General features: G+C 34.4%; 1 protein-coding gene across 3 annotated transcripts in view; it reads left to right on the top strand.

The window, feature by feature from the left end:
• Nucleotides 1-22,609, top strand: part of CNTN1 (contactin 1) — a 381,066-nt gene that overhangs the window by 281,836 nt on the left and 76,621 nt on the right. For all 3 annotated transcript variants that reach the window (XM_031000864.3, XM_063694062.1, XM_019039242.4), the window contains 2 exons: nt 7,922-8,080; nt 20,061-20,210. In XM_031000864.3, coding sequence (XP_030856724.1) covers nt 7,922-8,080; nt 20,061-20,210 — 309 coding nt within the window. The remainder of the gene's footprint in view (nt 1-7,921; nt 8,081-20,060; nt 20,211-22,609) is intronic.

Here is a 22,609-nt window from a genome sequence, read left to right as displayed (position 1 = left end):
TAGCAGTAAGTATTTTGTTTTTTAAAGAAATAATAAAAATTCTAAAGGAAATCATAGGACAGATGTGACTTGTACCAGAAAGGGAAGGACAACCTTAAACTATATCAATATCAAGTAGAAGAATTATACAGGCTCATTTATCTTCCTTTAGTCTTGTTCTTATTTCTAACTGGGATCTAAATTTACCTTTATCAATATCAGAGGTTAAGAAAATTACCATATTCCTATTAAATGGAAGAGATATTTAATAAGATTCAGCTTCATATTAGTACAACTTCAAACATCAACATGATCAGAAAACATTGATTTATATTTTAAAATAGGATATTGGAGCCATTGTCTTAGATAATTTTCAAGGCAAGAACAGGCCTGCAATAAATAATGAGACTTTGACATTCCTTGGTGAAGAAGATGTCTCCTGCCCTAATATGACTGTCACTCAGCAATTTCAATTTTATGTTTACTTGATTTAAAAAGGGAGGATAAATTGTTCTGAAAAGTTTTTTGTTTCCTTAACATTTCAAAGTTTTCATTGAAATTTGTTGTTTTGGTAAAAATAAACAGTTAACCACAGAATATTTGTACGTGATGCTTTGCTTTTAATTACTTACTAGGGAATTACCAGTGGAAAAAAGAATGCCACCAGTGTTTTTCCTACTTACACCAGTTCTGCAGCATGAATATTTATATTAAATGTATGTGCTATATGAATTCCCCAAATAATCAGTAGTTTTGGGGGGTTTATTTCCAACTATAGTTGTTTAGAAAGCCAGTGTTTAAGAGGAAGAGAGCAGGTTAGGGCTACTATCTAAGTAGTGGCACCAACTCAAATGATACGTGGGGTGTAGTCACAGCTACTTTACATCCTGTTTATAAATTGAGACACGAGGATCTTAATTTCTAGTCTTCTATCCAATTTTATTTATCAAAGAAATGAATCTTGATTATTGATTAAGAAAATATGGTCAGCTTATAATGTGTGAATGGTCATTTGGAAAATTTATATATTGTTTTCTCACTATCTTTCCTCAAATGTCTAAATTCCTCTTCATTGAATGTTACTACATTCTTAAAGCAGAAATGACAGAACTGATTAACTATATTTCTCATCATTTTTAAAAATTAGTTTACATATGAATGAGAACTGAGTAAAAATCAAATCTATATTTTGTTCATACATAGGTATGTTTTTCTAAAAACATTAGTAAAATCCAGGAAAGATTACCAAATATATTTATAGCAATCAATAAAGAGTGGGAATGTATTGAATATGAATTTATAAATGGATGATGTGGTTATCTTTACTTATCTGAGTTAACACTGAAACAAAGATTTAAAAAGGCATGATTGGCCAGGCATGATGGTACACACCTGTAATCCCAGTACTTTGAGAGACTGAGATGGGTGGATCACATAAGCCCAGGAGCTCAAGGCCAGCCCAGGCAATGTGGTGAAACCTCATCTCCATAAAAATAAAAAATAAAAACAAAAAATAAAAAAAGCTATGATCAGTATGTTACAGTTTTTGTCATATTTTCCAAAATATTCACTTGTATACAAGTAATTCATATTCTCCCCAAAAAGAAAGGTCAGCAACGGAAACCTAATAACATTTTTGAATGTGATACTGACAATGCTGTTTTAAAAATATTGTTTTTAGGATAGTTGTTGAAAATGTGGTCTCATGGCAAATTGATTAGGTTCAGATTCTAACTTTGACATTTACTTGCTGGGTGAACGTGGCCATTTTATTTAACCTATTCCTGTCTGTTTCCTCACCTGTAAAATAGGAAAAATAATAGCACTTACATCATAGGGTTATTGGTAAGAATTATAAAAGATTTGGCAGTGACTTCAATATAAGTACTCAGAAAAAAGCATAATTTTTATTAAAATGTACAATATAAATTTCCCCTTTTTGAATGACTAATAATTTTATACCATGTAAATTTTATATTGTTAGCAGTTCAAGTCCAAAGAGAACAATACTGTAGACTTGTTGTCATCCAGGTAATTACTTGGAAGTCTTTTGCAGACAGGCACATTTAAGCTGTATAATCTAAATTTGAAAATAGATGTTTTCTCATTTTGAGCGTGTTATACCAGAAAACCCTGTCTTTGATCCCATCTCTGTACTCTGTCGCTGATTAGCTATGTATCTCTGACAACAGCCCTTATAGACTTCGGTGTCCTTTTGTAAAATGGATTTTATATATACATATATACATATATATAGGTTTTAGTGGACTCTTAAATGCATGTGATCTACCTTAAATATTTGAAATGTTTCTATTATTTGTCTGTAGTGCATGATTTAATTGTAAAAATGTTGAAAACATAAATTTAGAGAAAGAGAGTAGGGGTGTGGCAAATGAGACTCTGCATTGAACCATGAATGACAGGAGATCATTCAGGCCGTTTCCCCAGTCCTTTACTAGGTAAAAAAAGTGACAGAAACAAGTCTCAGTAGCTGCTCGTAGACTTGTTTTTAGCCAACTTTGAAGAACCCCCAAGGTAAGAAACCTAACACTAACAAGGACTTTGATAGATCACTATTTTTGTATGCCCCATAGGTGAAATTTTATGGAACATTCTCAGTCAGCATTCTCTAAGAGGGATTTTTAAAGTGAGAGTGAAAGAATATAATGGGTGCAAAACAAGAATAGTAAGAGAGGGGGTCATGCAAATAGGAAAGAAAGAATAGTCCATAGAGGCAGCCCCCATCTGAAGTACAGAAAGGTAGCCCAAAGAAGGGTAGCAATTTGAACACTATGATTTTGAATGGGAAAATAAGAATCAAAAAAATCAACACTGAAGTTTGTCCTGCCAACTGCAATGAAAGAGGAATTCAATCAGCTGGATAGGCTGAGCACAATTAGTGGTATCCACTCTTGATGACATCCTGTGAGCATTTGGAAGAATCAGGAAACAAAAACAGCAGAAATAGTAGGGATATGATATATGAGCGTAATAAAATGTATTTCAAAAACTCGAGAGCATGGGGTAGGGGGAGGTGGTGACAAGAGAGGAGTGAAGATAAAACTGTATTTATAAAAACATAAAACAAAAAGCATGCTTTAAATAACTTTTTGTTCCCTCCTCCATATTGTTCTTTTTCTCCTCTTTCACCTCTTTCTAACTCCCCAATATTAATGTTAGGGAGAAAAATGGATAAAAAGACTTTGCCAGGTCTAGTCAGAAATATATTTCAGTTCTTTTTCCCCTAACTTCAGATCTTTAATAATTACAGCCAAAGAAAGAAAAAAAAAAACAAACAGAAGATGAATTTATCATCTAATGTATCTAGGCATTTGAAATCAGGTCAGATTCCAACAGTCTTTTTCAACTGACCAATTTCTCTCTTTTGTGTTAACTTTGGGGTAAACAGTTCTTAGAATCCTTAGCTATCTGGCTGAGAACAGCCTAAGAAACTGGAAGGAGGTATCAGTAAAGTAATAGTGAAATAAGCTGCATGCATCAGGCCATTTGCTTACATTTTCCCTGGTTTCCTGAAGGATTTATTGAGAGCGCATGGTAATGGAAACTAAAAAAAGAGAAAAAAAAAAAAAGAAAGAAAGAAACTAAGGGTTAGAATTATGTATGGTTGGGTTTTTTTCATTGACAAAAGAATCAGAAGAGTGGTCAGTTCCTAAATGCCTTCCTTTGTGCTGAGAACAAAGTAGTTTTGTCATTTTATTTTCTACCTCAACACTTTTCTGTCCATTCTAAACAAAAAAATAAGCAAGTAACATCAGCCTACACTGCTTGAAAACCTTCCTGCTGCGAGACACTGCAGGGCTGGCCCTGGGTTGAAGTCCGACCATCCACGTTTGTCTCCGTGCTCTATTTTTTGCCACAAACTGATTCCTTAATACACAGAGTGTCTACACATTCCCAAATTTTCCTCACCTACATCAAAATTACTGGAAAACATTTTACTTTCTATGTTGTCCTATAAACCAAAGAGTATCTGAGACAAGTCTCAAGAAAGTTTATTTTGCCAAGGTTATGAATGCACCTGTGACACAGCCTCAGGAGGTCCTGACGACCTGTTCCCGAGGTTGCTGGGATACAGCTTGGTTTTATGTATTTTAGGGGGACATGAGATATCAATCAACACATGTAAGATGTACATTGGTTCCATCTGGAAAGGTGGGACAACTCAAAATGGGGGGCTTCCAGATCAGAGGTAGATTTAAGGATTTTCTGATTGGCAATTGGTTGAAAGAGTTATTACCAATAGAAAAGAATGTCTGTATTACCATACAGACTTGTGGGTGGTGGAAATTAAGGTTTTCTCCCGCAGATGAAGCCTTCAGGTAGCAAGCTTCAGAAAATAGATTGTAAATGCTTCTTATTAGACTTAAGAAGTCTGTTCTATCAATAATTCCCAAAGGGAGGAGGGTATAATGAGGCATGTCTGGCTGCCCTTTCCCATCACTTCCTGAACTAGTTTTTCAGGTTACTTTTGGACTGCCCTTGCCAAGAGAAGGGTTCCTTTCAGATGGCTGGGGGGCTTAGAATTTTATTTTTGGTTTACTGTCCCTGCTTTCCTTTAAGTAATAAGTGGTAAATGAATACTCTGTAAACAGATCCCTGACAATGACTGACAAAGTGCTAATTAATAACTCCTGCCAGGTAGCTAAGATGCTCAGAAATCATTTAAAGAAGTAATGACAATAATAATATTGTTAATAGATAAGGTTTCCTGATGGCTTTCTATGTACCAGGCTGAGAACTACATTCTTTAAGGACATTATTTCAGTCCTAACAATCATCTGGTTTTTTTTGTTTGTTTTGTTTTGTTTTGTTTGTATTGTTTTGTTTTGAAAAGGAGTCTCACTCTGTCACCCAGGCTGGAGTGCAGTGGCGCAATCTTGGCTGGCTGCAACCTCTGCCTCCCAGGTTCAAGCAATTCTCCTGTCTCAGCCTCCTGAATAGCTGGGATTATTAGGTGTGTACTGCCATGCCAGCTGATTTTTGTATTTTTCGTAGAGATCGGGTTTCACTATGTTGGCCAGGCTGGTCTTGAACTCCTGACCTCAGGTAATCCACCTGCCTTGGCCTCCAAAGTGCTGGGATTACAGGCGTGAGTTACCACACCTGGTCTAAAAACAATCTTATATGTTCGGTTTTTATTACTCTTATTTTACAGATGAGTAAACAGGAGCTTAACGATTTTAAGAAACTTGCCCAAGATAAATCAGGGCACAGAACTGAAAGCTGAGTCTATCTTAATTCTAAAATCCCTGTTTTTTAATACAATTATGATTTTAATAGTATTATTTTTTCTCAGGCATTTTTGGGGAGATATTTGTAGGCAATTACTAGATGGAAAAATCTACTTCACATCAGCGGAACCATTACCGAGTAAAATTCCCACACCAGGGTTTCGAAGATACCAACACACCCCTTTCCATTTGTCTTCTTGATTCCACCTCTTCATGATGATATAGTATTTCAAGACAGTTGGAAAAATGAAGACTGTATTGTGGATGACAATTATGTTTACAGAACTGCCTGAACATTAATTATAATAAATTTATTTATCTATACACCAAATATTTATGAAGAACCTACCATAGGCCAGACATGTATCCGAGAAAACAATGGACAAGTATAATTATAGTGTTTGCTCAACAATATTACCCTTAAATGAGTGGATGACTGAATTATTATGCATATAATGTCTCAACAAATACACTAATAATATGCAGCTTTATTCTGACCTTTATGAAATATTACTCATTTGACACCTCAAGAACATCAGAGAATAACAGCAGGGAAATGATTTACATTTTAATGGTTAATGACTAACCTATGATAATTTTGTCTTAAATTCCCTTTAACATTTTCTGAATGCCATACCCCTATGCTCAGAAAAAGTATCTGAATGCATGCATTACAGGGCTTTTTCTTCATTTGAGAAATTCTTTTATTATTCACCTCTAATTTTTTATTTTAACACTCTGAAATATTCTACTTAGTAACTGACTTAGGATGCTGCATTATGTGAAGTAATGAACTTCTTGGTTCTGATCAAGAATGTACACTGTATTTCAATGTGTTTTCTTACGTATGAAAAATGCAATATGTTCTCTCTGAATATCAGATGTGTTCTGTTATGTGTCTATTTTCAATTATTTAACATTAAGAAGTCTAAGTATACTGTTACAGGTTATAAATTTATAAAAGTTCACTTGCTTTTCTTATATTTATATGTGATATATTTCCAAATAATAAAATTTACTGTCATGGATAGGGTATGTGTCTTGTGTTATTTTAACATTGGTGGTGATGTGTTTTTGTTGATCTGCACACACTTTCTTCCTTGGGACCAGTTTAAGGAAATGGGCGAAGGTTTGGGGTGTTGGCCATACCTCTGCAAATACCAATGTTCTTATAAAGAAAAAGCCCATCCAAGCTAAGCAACCCAACTGATATATAAATATAAAGGTATATATTTCAGCTGAAAGATAAAGACAAATGTCCTCTTTAGTATTACATTAATTATGAAAAATGATGGTGCTACTTAATAAAATTATTAATTATTATATTAAATATGCCTAAATCAATTGGGGGTGGACTCCTTTCTGGTGCAAATAGAACAGGTGATATGTATGTTTAGTTATAAACATTCTGAAATGTCTATACTAGGAGCTGTCTATTAACTGAGAGGCTTCTTTAGCTTTTGAAGTGATAGATGCCACTTCACCACTTAAAGGACATTTTTCTCTTATTTTTATTTGTCTTATTTGAAGACAAAAAGCTCTTCAAAGCCCAAAAAGTTGTGTCTCATTTATCTTTTAATTTCTACTTCCCAGCACAGTGCACTGTTGAAAGGATAAAGGAATCATATTGGTACTGAGTTGTGAAGCATCTATGAAAACCTATTTTTAACATTGTTTTTTGTTCTGCCAGAACAATTCTTCTAAGACTCTTCAATATAATTTGAGATTTTAAGAGCATTCCTGGTATATCTCTGAATTGACAATTATTTTCTATATATTATATAAGTAGAAACATTTGTAATATTACTTATTCTTATGACTATAACATGAAATTTATTATGCAAAATGATACATGAAATGATTCCCAGAAATTTCCACTTCAAGTAAAATGAATTACCTATAACATTTAGAGTTATAAGAAAGTATGTGGGCCAGTGCGGTGGTTCACACCTGTAGTCCCAACACTTTGGAATGCCTAGGCATGAGGATCACTTGAGCCCAGAACTTGGAGACCAGCCTGGACAACACGGTGAAACCCAGTCTCTGCAAAAGAGTACACACATGCACACAAAAATTAGTTGGGTGTTGTGGAGTGCTTGTAGTCCCAGCTACTTGGGCGGCTGAGCTGGGAGGATCCCTTGAGCTGGGGAGGCAGGGAGAGGCTGCAGTGAGCCATGATCATCCCCACTGCACTCCAGCCTGGGTGACAGAGTAAGACCCTAACTCAAAAAAAAAAAAAAAAAAGCCACAAAGAACAAAGAGGATGTGTTCAGTTCTGCGGAGGCAGAATGACAATAGACCAAATGTTCCCATATCTAAACTGAATTGTGCTACCATCTCTGATTCATGCATTCAGCAAGAATTCATTAAATCATGCTATGCTACAATCTGATAGGTCCCCTTGGTGCCAATTGCATATAATGAGTCAGAGATTATTATATCTGCATAACAATGTCATTTTTAAATGATAGCATTTATCCCCTTCCTTAAAAAGAGACACATGAAATCATTCAGTGAAAACTACAAATGATATCACTTCTTATAATCTATATTTAAAAGAAATGCAGACACACTGATTATATTGGACAAATGTTCTTTAGATTAATGGTTAGAAGACATTTTTATATTCTAATATGTGTTTGACTCACTAGATGGAATTCACTGATTCATTACCCAAATTTTCATTTCAGGCCCTCCAGGCCCTCCAGGTGGTCTGAGAATAGAAGACATTAGAGCCACTTCTGCGGCACTTACTTGGAGCCGTGGTTCAGACAATCATAGTCCTATTTCTAAATACACTATCCAGACCAAGACTATTCTTTCAGATGACTGGAAAGATGCAAAGACAGGTGAGTTTCATTTGTCTGATTAATCTGTGAATGTTTTCAAAGTGAATTCTTTTATCAAAAACAAAAATTTGGAGGTTTTAAAAATGTCATTATCTACCTTGAAAGGCTTTCTTTCTTAAATTTTTTAAAATGTATTCTAATATTTTGGTAGTGAAGAAAATTACATGGAATTTACACATTTAAATGTGTTACAGCTATAGAAAAAGAAGTATCATTTCTAAATCAATATATAATGAAAAGCAAAATGAGGCCTCCTGGGTTTCTTACTTGAGTTTTGTGTGAGATTTACTGCCCCAAATCACTGGGAAGTCTATTTTTGAGCAAATAGCATTTATAGCGTATTATTTATGACCCTTTTTATTTGGGTATATATGTACTATAGTTCTGAATTTCTAAAAAACCACATTGATCATAAATCTTAAATTAAGCATCCAAATCTTACTACTATAACCCTTTATGTGAATGATCTCACCTGGTTTGAATTTCCTCAAAACAGATGTTTTAAGATATTTTGGATCTTTCAACCTTTTTCCTTTCTTATATTAAGATTTTCTAAAGTTGATCGGGAAAAATTAACTAAGAATAAGTGGGTACTTTCCTTTGTCTACAACTTTGCCATTTGTCATGACTAGCCTACAATATCACACATTAATACATATATTTTCTCCTGTAAAATGGAAGATTGAAGATCTTTTTGATAAAATAACCTGTTTATCTTTGTAACTTTTGACAATATTTTTAAACAAACTTGTCATTGCCAGAATTCTTTAAGATGGAAAAGAGGAGACATAGAAATATTTTCCCAGTTGTCACAAGAGGAGAAAAGAGACACGAGTGTGTGAATAAAATGTTCCTCCTTTTTAAAAAAATTAAAAAAAAACTCTAATCTCCCAAATCTGCTTTCATTTTAGATTTATCTTAACATAATGGAAATCCCATTTCCCAAATGCCAATATTTGTATTGCTCACTAAGATGTTTTAATTTAAATTTACTTCTATTTGATACTTCTCTCCCTCCAGGGAAATAAATCAAATATAAACTTGAGGTCTGTTGCAAGGATTTAGGATATATTTTAATATCAGATGATTCCCCACCTAAGTGTATAAAGTTGCAATAAATTAGAAATAGGTGAAATATTTCCATTACATTATGCTTATTGTTTTAAGAATTATCTGTAAATATTCTTGACAAAATCAGATCATCTGAAAAATAATTTTAAAAACCTTTTAGATACTTTATAAACCTAAAGCATGGGCAGTTTCTACTTTTCTGAAGAGAATGGAAAAGTATGATAATAATGAAACTATTAGAAATCTAGCCACATTAAAATAAATAAACGGTTTAAATTTGGTTTGGCCCTGAGAAAAGAAATACTAATTGCAATCATTTTCATTATTTATGTATGCTTACTATGTAGCTCAATTTAAATATGCTGCTTATTTTAAAATATCCACTAGAAAGTAAGTTCCATGAAGGTAAAAACTGTTTTATTCACTGTTTTATCTCTAGCAGCTAGATCAGGGCCCACAGTGCTCATTCATTAAACATGTTTATTGAGTCCCCACTGTGTGCCAGAACCTATTCTAGATGCACTATGTATAGCTGAGCAGCAGTGAACAAAATAACAACAACAAAACCTGTCTTCAAGGATCTTATATTATAGTAGAAGAGATGCCAATACGGAATTAAAATATATAGTAAGTCATGTGGTGATGAATGCTAGAGAGAAACAACAGAAAAGAGGAATGGGGAAGTAGGAGATGTGTTTTAAATAGGGTATTTCTCATGTTCTCATTCATAGGTGGGAATTGAATAATGAGAACACTTGGACACAGGGTGGGGAACATCACACACCGGGGCCTGTCTTGGGGTGGGGGGAGGGGGGAGGGATAGCATTAGGAGAAATACCTAATGTAAATGATGAGTTAATGGGTGCAGTAAACCAACGTGGCACATGTATACATATGTAACAAACCTGCACATTGTGCACATGTACCCTAGAACTTAAAGTATAATAAAATAAATAAATAAGTAAATAGGGTACTTCTGATATTAGCAATAGCCACTGCTGCTTTCTGAAAGTTCCTATTTCCATTATATATCTTTTCCAATTCTTCTACTTTCACTGAATTTGGGTCTTTGAATCTAAAGTATGTTTTCTGTTGGCCACATATAGTTGGATTTTTCATCCAGTTTGATAGTCTCTGACTTTTGATTGAATTAATCCATTAACATTTAATGTTATTATTGATACTGTTGGATTGTAGCTGCATTGTATTTTTGCTTTCTAAATATTTTACTATTTTTGTTCCTCTTTTCCTTGTTCACTGCTTTCTTTTGGAAGAAGTGAGCATTTTCTAGTGTAACATTTTAATTCCTTTGATGATATTCACTGTGTGTGTGTGTGTGTGTGACAGTGTATGTGTGTGTGTGTGTGTATATATGTATAATCCTGCTCTGAAGGGAAGTTTATATTCACTATACATGTGTATATTCAAACACATACATACTTAATGAATACTCTAGGGCTTACCAGATACATTTGAATTTATCAGAATAGGTTTTATAATTTTATTAGCTTAAATTTTCAGTGAATATGAAAGTGTTTCTCCTACATAGTTCTATTTCATTCTTCCTCTTTTGTGTTATTACAGTACTATATATATATACTATATATTATATTAATATATATTAATAGCATATATAGTATAGTTATATATTACTATAATACTGTATATTAATATTTTATTATATATGCTACTATATTATAGCATATTTTATTATATGCTATGTCATATGTAGTAATATATATATTGCTATAATAGCATATAATATATGCTATTAATATTTAGTAATATATTATTAAATATATTACTCACACACAAAAGAGGATTAAATATATTATGCACAAAAGAGGAAGATGAAATAAAGCTATCTAGGGGAAACACTTTTATACTCAGTGAAATATATATAAATATATATATTACATCTCTATATGTCACAAACCCAATAATCTTATGTTAATATTATCACTTTCTATAAATGTTTGCCTATTAAACCAATAAGTTTATATTATCCTTGGTTAATTTGTCTGTTATATTATCCTTTATATTTACTACTTCTAATCCTCCTCACTTGTTCATGTTGATTTGAATTTCATCTGTCTAAGTCTATTTTGCATTGCTATAAAGAAATATCTGAGGCCGGGTGATTTTGAAAGAAAAGAGATTTATTTGGCTCACAGTTCTGCAGGCTATACAAGAATCATAGTGCCAGCATCTGCTCCTTGCGAGGGCTTCAGGAAGCTTTCATTCATGGTGAAAGCAAATTGGCTTGTCACATGGTGAGAGAGGGAGCAACAAAGAGAGAAGCAAGGTGCTAGGCTCTTCGAAACAATCAGTTCTTGCATGAACTAATAAAGCAAGATCTCACTCATTACTGGAAGAAAGGCACAAAGTCATTCATTGGGAATCCACCCCCATGACACAAACTCCTCTTATTAGGCCCCACCTCCAACATTGGGGATCAAATTTCAACATGAGATTTAGAGTGGACAAATATACAAACTATGTATCACCATCTGATATGATTTCTTTACAACTTTGCTCCTACCTGTCCCCTTTGTGCAGCTAGTATCAAATATATTACATTTAAATATATTATAGATCCAATAACACAATTATATATATACATGCATATATAAATGCACAACATATGTGTGAATATATATACATACATATATAGTTTTCTGCAATTACTTTTAAATAAGTTAAGAGAAGATAGAAGAAAATATAAGTATTTATATCATCTTTTATAATTACAAAATTACCTTTACCAACGCTCATTATTTTGGGGGAGTTTATTCAAATTGCTGTTTGGAATCAACTACTTTCAACTTGAAGAACTTTAATTTTTTTTTGTAAGATAAGTCTTTTAGTAACAGTTCCTCTCAGTTTTTGTTTATCTAGGAGTGCATTTTGCCTTTGGTTTTAAAATATATTTGCTTGGATATGATATTCTTGGTTGACAGTTTTTGTTTTTCTTTTCTTTTTCACTGCTTTGAATATGTCATCTTAGATGCCTTTTTCAGGCTGAGAAGATTGTTTTCTATTCTATTTGCTGAAAAGTGTCTCAAAATCCCTTTATATTTACCAGTATATTTATTATATCTGGGTTCCTCATTCCTTTCTGTAAAACTGTTTTTTTATCTGGTATAATTTGCATTACTAAGAAACTTATAGCATTTCAAATTGTTCAGGTTGTTGGACTCAAAGGTTTTTACATTTTTTCTATCAGAAAATGTCTTTAATTTCATCTTTAAGTATTATTTTTATTTCATACAAAATCCAAATTGCTCTTCATTTTACTTTGATCACTTTAAAAACATTGTTCTGTTGTCTTTTGTCTCCATTGTTTAGGGTGAGAAGTCAGTTATTGTTTTAATCATAATTCCCTGCACTTGATATGTCCCTTTTATGTGACTGCTTCAAGATTTCTTTTTGTATTTGCTTTTCAGCTTGATAAAATGCATTTATCCTAATGGAGCTTGGCTTCTTGTATTCTTAGGTTGATATTTTCTTCAACTTTGGAAAATTCTTAGCCATTCATTACCTCTTCAAATATTTCCCCTGCTCTACTCTCTCCTCTTGGTTTCTCTTGACACATATGTAAGATTGTTTGATGTTGTTCCACAGATAATGGACAGTGTGTGTGTGTGTATGTGTGTGTGTGTGTGTGTGTGCACACGTGCATGTGTCTGTTTATCTGTGTGTCTGTGTTTCTGTATGGATAATGGCTAATTTCCTCTCTTGCTTACATAGATAATTTATTTTGTTGGATTCAGTCTGTGAATAATTCCATTAAAATACTTTTGACCTTCTGCTTTATTGTGTTCAGGAATTTTTATTTCTAGCATTTGGCTGCTTTTAATATTGTTCACATAATATTCCATTGGAATTTCCTATTTGTTTATACAAGTTGTGCATGTTTTCCACTTGACATTTTTACATATTTAACATAGTTATGCTAAAACCCTATGAGATGATTTAAACATCTAGACCATCTTAAAGTATAGCTCTGTTGATTTTTTTTTTCTTTCTTGACAGTGGGTCACGTTTCTTTGTTTGCTCATGTGTCTGATAACTTTTTGCTCAATTCCAAACATTTTGTATAGAAGAACAGTGATTACTAAAGTAAATATTAATTGATGTCTGGGAAAGTGCATGTCATTACTTTAGGGACTGAGTCAATCAGATTTGTAGTTGAGATGATCTGAGCATTGTTAGATTCAGTTTAGCACAGGCTTCAAGTAATTTGAATGTATGATCAGACCTCCTACATATCTGAGTGTCTGGAGGTTTTCCTGTCCTGCTATCAGATTTCGGCAGACTCTTCTACGTTGGACCCCACAGAGGGCTCTTTCAGTTCCCCTGCTTCTGCCCAGATACCTGCTGCTGATAATCAATCTAAAGCCCAGAGTGCTCGGGCTTTTTATTCAGTTCTCCTTCTCTTCCCTTAGACTTCAACAGGTCCAAAGCACCTGTCCCTCACAGGGGAAGCAGATCTCTCTCAGCACTTCGGCCACTATCTCATGTTTGTGGTATCGGTGCCGCAGAGGGAAGTCTTTTTTGGCTCTTTTGTTCTGCCCCAAAACTTTCTTGAGTACACATGATGAAGGCCTATGAAAAATAATTGTCAAATTACTATAGATTCTCCTTGTTCTTTGATCTCCCCATGTTTTTAAACAGCCATACCAGCCTATACTTTGTCTGTAAATATCTGTTAGAAGTTAAACTGTTTTCTTCTTGCTAACATCTGTGACTACAACCTTCTTTCATCACTGTTCTACCAATGATGAATTTTAGTCCATTGTGTCTTCACAAACTCAGCTCTCTAATGGGCTTTGAAAGATGGTGGTTTATAGATTATCTATGTGTTCTTTTTGTTAGTGTACTAGTGAAGTTCTCTTGTGACTGCATCCTAAGTGGAAGTGAAAAATATTTTCTGCAACAAATACAGAAATAAAAATCATATGGTTTTTATTTATAGTGTGACCACTAGGAAAAAAAGGTACAGGATTAAATTCAGCTTCATGAAGGTAAATACTTAAGATATGAAATAAATATGTTTCAAAGATATCAATTTTCAGTTTTCCAAAGATTAAATTTAGAATAATGAGATGAAGAAATAGACTATGTACTTTTAAGGCAACCTATTGTAAATTTTACTTCTCTTGGACTGTTTTTAGCAGATGGACAGCAGACAGCTTGATGCTGTTCCTGGAGTTCTACAAGATGCTCAGGTCGTTGTTAGAAAATTGTGTTTGATTCTATGCTGCTGCTTTCAGAGGACAAATGATAGAATATTGTTAGTGATGGTGTGTGTGTATGTAAGAGGATGTTGGCCAGAACATGAAGAGGCATAGTAACCATGCTATGAGAAATGGTTAAGAGAACCTGGAATAGACTATCCAACATGAAGAAAATATGTTTATATTTAAATTTCTGTCTTATGTAAGACTGAGTTGATTATTAAAATTTTTCTGCAGTTAACATCTTTGCACATAAATGTTTCCCTATACTTTAGATTATTTCCCTAAAATAGATATTTGTAAATTAAATTGTTGAGTGTAAACAGCCAAAACCCATGAGCTATATTATATAATCGCTCTGCAATAAAGCAGAACCAGTTTTTATTCCCATCAGCAGTATTTGAGTATCTCTTCTGCCATATCTTTACCTAGTATTAGTATTATCTTTTTAAAAATGAAAACTCTCTAGGTTTATTGTAGGACATTATCCTTTTTTTTGTGTGTGCCTTTCTGTTTCTTCAGTTTTTGTAGTTCTCATTTCAAACATGAATTTCTAGATTTTTATGAGGCTACATTCGTATTTCCCTTAGAGAAGGATCAAGGATTCACACCTTCTGAGATGCCAGAGCACAGCTTGCTTTACTTTTGCTTCATGGAAATTTGCCTAACCTATGGCTCCTTCCAGAGTCCTGCCAGGCGATCCATGGGTTGGGTCTAGGACCTGTAACATAAGACTGAGTAGGTGCATTAGAACCAGTGAGAAGCCTTTAAGTTCTCATTTCCAGTCTCAAACAGACACTTGAATTTTTATTTAGAATCTCTGAGTGAGTAGGTTTGTTCTGCGTACTTACAAATATTTGGGTTTTAGATTGAAATGGGGGACATCAAAGATTCTGCTTGTGTTTGGATCTTAAAGAAATACCAGGACTCACTCAGGTAACTTGTAAAAGTCTACAATGGAGGGGCTTACATTGGCTGGAGTTATTCGTGACACAATCTGTTTTTTAGTCCTGAAGTCATTCTGGCTGTTTCCAAAGCTGCTCAAACAATTAATCAGTGTGCTCTAAAGGCAGGGTACCACGAGCATGATTTCCAGGCAACTAAAACACAATGAATTATTGGTCTTACGATACCCATGAGGCTTGATTCTCTTTTCCTCAAAGAATGGTGGAAACTTCTTTTTATTCTAAGCCTTAGGGCCTCAAGGCATTTGTAAATAGATCTTTGAATTATTGCTTATAGCTGGTTGCTAAACTGAGTACTTTGGCCTAAGTACTAAAGTAAGAACTAAGGTCTCCCGCTTTATATCTCTTTGCTTAAAATTTACACTAAAAGTAAAACAAATTTTTTAAAAAACTACCCATTTAATACACAAAGTTTAGTTTTTTTTAAAAGAGAGATGCCTCTAACAGGCATTATACTGTTAAGATCTGATTTTTCACTGCTGAGATTGACTGTATGGCCTGACTCAGAACTGACCCGGTTAAAAATCAGGTCTAGAACAAGGTCTGCTCCTGATCCATCCCCAGTATTTGCCTCCATTATGCAAAGTACTTTACTCTCTTTCTGGCTCCAAGAATAACAAACAGGTTGCAAGGAACTTGGCTGAAGAAAAAGGACACAAAGTCTCTCCGTTCCTGTTTCTCTTCATTTGGCTTGAGGCATAAATCTGCTTCCAAAGCAAAGCTGACTTCTTTAGGGAGCAGGCCTCTGCTCGCAAACTGCATAGGTGATTTTGGAAGCAGTAAGAAAAGAAGAAAGAGAAGAAGAAAAAAGGATACAATAGTTCCTACCAGGGCTTAAGGAATAGGAGAGAAGATTGCATTAGGTACAAGTCCATTTATGAAGACATTTAGGGCTCACAATAAAACATATAAAATGTGTTTTAAAAGTAAAACCATGTTTTTAAAAAGCATACAAAGCAGCAGTAGAAGAGATAAATGAGAATCAACTCACAATTGGAGGGAAAGGAAGAGGCCTTAAGAAGATGGAGTAGTACTATCTGCTTTAGACAGGACAGGACAATTTATGGGCTGAATACATGACAATATAGAGTCATGGAGTGATGGATATTATGTGGTGGGGCAAGGTAAAAGAGTGCCCTCCTTCTCTTACCTGGCTGATTCAAGGATGAAGAAGACACTAAAGTGATTGCTATAGACAAAGCTATGCTTCTTGCATCGAGACACTGTCCACTCTAAATAGACACAAACTTTAGAATTTGTACTACATATATATTTTAAGCAAAAATGTATTAAGTACTTCTATTTGTAAAACATCATGCTGGGCATACTAGGCCCTGAGGGGTTTCAAAACATGAATAAAAAGTAGAAGAAATGTATACATGGCCACGAATGATAGCTAGGAACAAACAAGGGGGAGACAGAAGAAATATATTGAGTGTGGGCCTGATGTGGACCTAGCCAGTCTTGGAGTTCCATTTGTAGTGATGATATGGGCTACTTAGCTCAAGATAAGAGCTGGGAAAATAGACAGAATATGTTTTAAATTATGTACTTCTGATGTGGTTGGGGTCAGAAGTGCTACCGAGATTTGCAGAAGTGAAAGCAGCTTAGAGAGAAGAGACACTTTTAATTCTTGGTACATCTTTTAAAAATGATAGACGTTAATCATGTTTTTGCTAAATTATTCCTGGTACTTACATAGATGGTTTTATTGAGGGGATATTATAACTATCTACCAAAACATGTTTGTTTTAGATATTTGTATTCTCGTAGGTACTGATGTTAATATAAATTATCAAGAAGAAGAATAATTGGGTTTGTTCTAAAAAGAAGAGTTGTCAAGCTATTAGCAATCCTGGTGGGAATACTATTTTTAAATATTTACAGCAAATTCCTTCCTTAATAATTCAGAATGTCCATTCTGGAATTCCATCCCCTTAACTTGCACTTCGTTTTCCCCCTTTGAGAGAGTTTTATGCGTCTTTGGACCAAGGGGTTCTTCCTAGGGTCCACCTGCTTGAGGTCATGACTCTGAGTCTGGTTGCTTATTCTTCCTTTCTTCATCTCACTCGTTAAAATCAAAGCCTTGGCTCCTCAGCTGGAATCCAGATCTAGCATAAAATGACTGCTGTTGACTTTTCTTGCCTTACCTACCATCATTCCTTCACATATTTTTGGTGGTCAACTATGATCTTCTACTTTATGAAAATGTCTTCCATTTGTTTGGGATATTATCATACTGGATCCTCACACTTTTTACATGCACTCAAAATCAGTCAATCAACTGCAGCTTCTCCACACATCCACCTGGTTCTTCTTTGTCTGTCCTAGCAGATACCTGCCCTTACCTGTTGACCTCCCAGCTTCCTGGAAAAGCCCCAGTGTAGCCTTGACTATCATAAGAACACAATATCCTCATTCTTTAAAATGCTTCCAACATTTCCATCCTTAAAACCCTTAAATTGTGTTGGAGTTTTGAGACTAGGAAGCAGGGGAGCAGGTCAGACTGCCTCAAGCCTCCTAAAACACTTTTGTACTGTACACCCCTCAACCCCTGCCAAACTCAATAATTATAAACTCACAAATAGCTCCATCAGCTTCTGCCTTTAAGGTTCAGTATTAGTTTTCTAGGGTTGCCAACAAATTAACATAAACTTGTTAGCCTAAAACAACAGAAATTTACTCTCTCATAGTTTGGAGACCAAAATCAAGGTGGTGGCAGGGCTGCATCCTCTCCAAAGGCTCCACTCCTTGCTTCTTTCAGCTGCTGGTGGCTCCACATGTCCCTTGGCTTGTGGCTACATCACTTTCATATCTACCTTGGTGGTCTCATGGCCTTCTGCTCTTCTAGGTGTGACTCTTCTCTGTGTCTTTCTTTTATAAAGACATTTGTCATTGGATTTAGAGCCCACCTAGAAAATTTAGGATAATCCTACCCTAAGATTCTTAACACTTACAACCTTAATTTGAGGGTCTGCCAAGCCTTTTTTTTTTTTCCATATAAGATGACATGTACAGGTTCTGGTAATTTGGACATAGACATTTTTTGGGTGGAGAAAGGTACCATTTAACCCAATACAGCCTGTTTTCTATAAGGGGTTAAAATCATTGAAAAGTGTCCAGTAAAAAAGGGCTACCTTGGCCGGGTGTGGTGGCTCACGCCTGTAATCCCAGGACTCTGGGAGGCCGAGGTGGGTGGATCACGAGGTCAGGAGATCGAGACCATCCTGGCTAACATGGTGAAATGCCGTCTCTACTACAAATACAAAAATTAGCCGGGCGTGGTGGCATGAGCCTGTAGTCCCAGCTACTCGGGAGTCTGAGGCAGGAGAATGGCGTGAACCCAGGATGCAGAGCTTGCAGTGAGCCGAGATCACGCAACTGCACTCCAGCCTGGGTGACAGAGTGAGACTCCGTCTCAAAACAAACAAACAAACAAACAAACAAAAAGGCTACCTTACTCAGCGTTATCACTTCACTCTGTAAACAGCCCTTCACAAACCAAAACTTCACTTTACTTATTTCAATTACCTAGAAAAATGTCCTTATGCATGCGAATTAAAACAAACAGTTTCCGATTTGGTGTGAGGTAGGAGTGAAAGAGGAGATAAAGAGGTAGAAATCCTTAATGAATCTTAATAAATCAAAACAGATGGGAAGGTAAAGGGAAACTTTTAATCAGAAAGTCAAAAATATATGTCAAATCTACAGAACAAATCCATAACAAAATAAGAAATTAGATGGCAAAAGTAGTGTCTAGCAGAGTTAAAATTATGGCAGGGTGAGATGGGACAGTCTGAGCCATGCGAGAATTTGTCCAAAAGTAGAAACTGGACGCTGGGGTGCTTAGCATTTATTGTGTTGATGGACACGTCATCTTTAAAAATTATGTATTCATGGTCTACATTGCCAGATAAAACTTCCCTAAATGATAAGATATTGAGTCATAGACAAGCCTACAGGTACAGGTATTTATATGGATAGGTTGATTATTAAAAACATGTGGAAATATTTGAGGCAAGCTTATAATAATGCACAGATCTGCCTTGGTTGCATGTTTTATTATACCTCAATTAAATAAGCAAGCTAAGATCACATTCCACCCATAACTTATCATCTAATCTATATTAGTATCTAGTAGCATGAATTCTGAGGGATACTTAACAAATCTTAAGAAAATTATTATGACATTTATTATCACTTGTCCAAATGATTTGAGTATAAATCTATAAAACCAAGTAAAAAGGATATAAACATTAACCTTTTCTACCTAGTTATAAATCGTTTGCTAGCCATAGACTATATCAGTGGCAATACATAAAATTTTGCTGCTCCAATTGTGCCTTTATCTCAGGAAATCTTTTTAGATTGTACTTTCAGAATACAGCTCCTTGCTATTCAAGGTGCAGTTCATGGACTAGCACCAAGCCTGGAGGCTTGTTAGACATGCAGAATTGCAGACTCCCTGCCTCTAACTTACTTACATAGGTGATTCATATGCATATCACTCTTTGTAAGTTTATTATTTATTAAACCTCTTCTCTTACTCCCTTGAACTTAACATTTTGTCATTCCTAGTTGTAGTTTTTACTTCAATTCAGTGTAATATATACCATTCTCCCTGAAATAGTAAAATAAAAATGGAAGTTATAAAAGTGATAAGTTAATCAACCTAGTTCTCTATTTACTATTTATTTTATTCAGATCCCCCAATTATTGAAGGAAATATGGAGGCAGCAAGAGCAGTGGACTTAATCCCATGGATGGAGTATGAATTCCGCGTGGTAGCAACCAATACACTGGGTAGAGGAGAGCCCAGTATACCATCTAACAGAATTAAAACAGACGGTGCTGGTATGTATATAGAAGAAACTTGAAATTTTAAAAGATTTGTAAATATAGTGCCACTTTAATATATGGTTGAATGTATTTGAAAATAATGCTCTGAGGTAAGTGATTCATCTGAAAAGCATGTGTGTGTATTTCACTATCAAGACAGTCAAAAATCAACTGAGGAAATATGAAGTTTAAGAATATTTTAAGACAGTCAAAAATCAAAAGAGGAAATATGAAGTTTAAGAATATATTAATTAAGAATTAATATAGAGGAAGAGGTGAATAGGAACTACTGAAAATGCCACTGGAGACCATTGGAATGACGTAAGTATTTAGATTATAAACTTTAATGTAAATTCTGAATCTTAACTAGGCAGACTCTTGCTTGATTAAACATGTTTCATGATTTAGGAGGTTCATAATTCTGTGTCTCTCTCGAACTCGTTTATAACTGAATGGCCAAGTCGGTGGATATTTTATGGTAAATACCAACTGCAATTAAATAGCCTTTAGAGCAGGAAATACTCTATTTTTTTTTTCCTTCTCCCCTATATCACTAAGGAAAAATGTTGTTCTGATTCTAATGATAGCTCTTCTTTTATTATTCCCTATATCAAAAAAAATGTAGCCTCTCTGAGCTCATTTGACTAGGACTTGCCAAACTTCAGTGTTTTAGATGGTGTAGAGAAGATTTTAAATGAATGGCAGAGTTCCATTAAAATGCTACTGTAATCTCTTAATATCACTTCTCTACATTTCTGTTTACCTCAGTTCCTTGGCCTAACTTCCAAATATAGTTATGAGTTCTAATGTCTTTAAACAGGGACTGCCATAAGTAAACTATCTCTTAAAGTTTCATGTAATTTAATGTAATTTATTAGATAAAAAAGGATAATTCTGAAATTAAGGGGCCAAAGCACTAAAATACCTGGTCTGTGTTCAATATTTTCACATCCATTTCATTTAATCCTCATAATAACATTTTGACATAGGTAGTCCTATGCTCATGTTCATTAATGGGCAATAAACTCAGAGACACTAAATAGTTTATCTAAGTTAATATGACTAATTGCAAGATTCAGAATTCAAATTTAGATCTGACAGCTGTTCTCATACATTGAGTTTTCTCAAAGTCAGCTTCTCAAGCAGGATTCTAGAAACACATCTATTTATATGAATCTTTATTAGAGTTCTAATAGAAACTTAGATTTCATCCTTAACTATGATACTAGATATGACCTAAACACTAAATTTTTTGTTAGCATATCCACCTACAAAATGAACACTAGTGTTTGCTTTTCTCTACCTCACAGAAATTTCATCAGGATATGTACGTAATCTAAGATGAAGCTTTATAGGAGACAGATACCACATAGCCAGGATTCTTGTGTTTGGTTTTTATTATTATTCCCTAGAGCTGCATATGTTTGTAATAGAGGCTTCTGTATTATGGACTGAACACTGTTGCTCTTTCTTTAAAAACAAAAATATAAAGAAACTGTGGCATGATTCCACTGGTGGTTTACCTATGTAATTTTATACTGACAGATCGTGTATTTGATTTGATTTAACAAGCATTCACTAAAATTGCAGAAAAATACTAAGTGATTAAATTGGTCTAAACAAACATCTCAGGTAAAATATTTTTACTTACCTATCTCAAATACAGACCTTTAATCATGGAGTTTAATTAATTTTCTGTGATTTCTTGACTAATACAATATGACCTAAGTCTTAGCTGAACACCATTCTTTGAAGTAAAAATCGTCAGAGAGAAAGGATACTTTCTTTGACACTGGTAATAGATGTAGGCCTCCCTCCTTCTTTCTTGGAATTTTGTTGCAGATATTATCTGTATTATTTATCTCAGAAAATGATTTCTTTACAATATATAGGCTCATGATCTAGACATGATTACCATAAGATCTGTCTTAAATTATTTTTTAATCTCAAAGTAGAAGTGACAACATTAAATATTTTTTAAGAATAATAATAACAAAAACAATGTCTCGGAGAGATTCAATCTAATTCTTTCATACTTAAATGTCTGAATATAATTTATACTTAAGATCATATCTAGAGCTGGTTCCACGGGGTAATGGTGAACACTCTGGACTCTGAATACTTAAGATCATATCTAGAAGTGATATGCTCACTATCAGTGGTTCGCATGTAACTCTGAAGAATATTTACCATGTCTACTTATCCTTAAATGTTAGGAAAAAATTGTTTCCAAGTAATATCAAACCTAAAATTTTGGCACAGTTGTTACTTTAAACCAACTTATTTTTGTCATCACCTTCTTTAGGCATCACCTCTTACATTACATTTTCTCAAATGGTATTTTGTTAAGGACTTAGTTCTCTATCTGATGTGCTTACAAAATAACTTCCCTTACAAGCCATTAGAGCCAAGGC

This window comes from Gorilla gorilla, chromosome 10 (genome assembly GCF_029281585.2).
Source record: "Gorilla gorilla gorilla isolate KB3781 chromosome 10, NHGRI_mGorGor1-v2.1_pri, whole genome shotgun sequence".
Lineage (NCBI taxonomy): Eukaryota > Metazoa > Chordata > Mammalia > Primates > Hominidae > Gorilla > Gorilla gorilla.
Note: the sequence above shows the minus strand (reverse complement) of the source record. Positions and strands in the feature narration are given on the sequence as shown.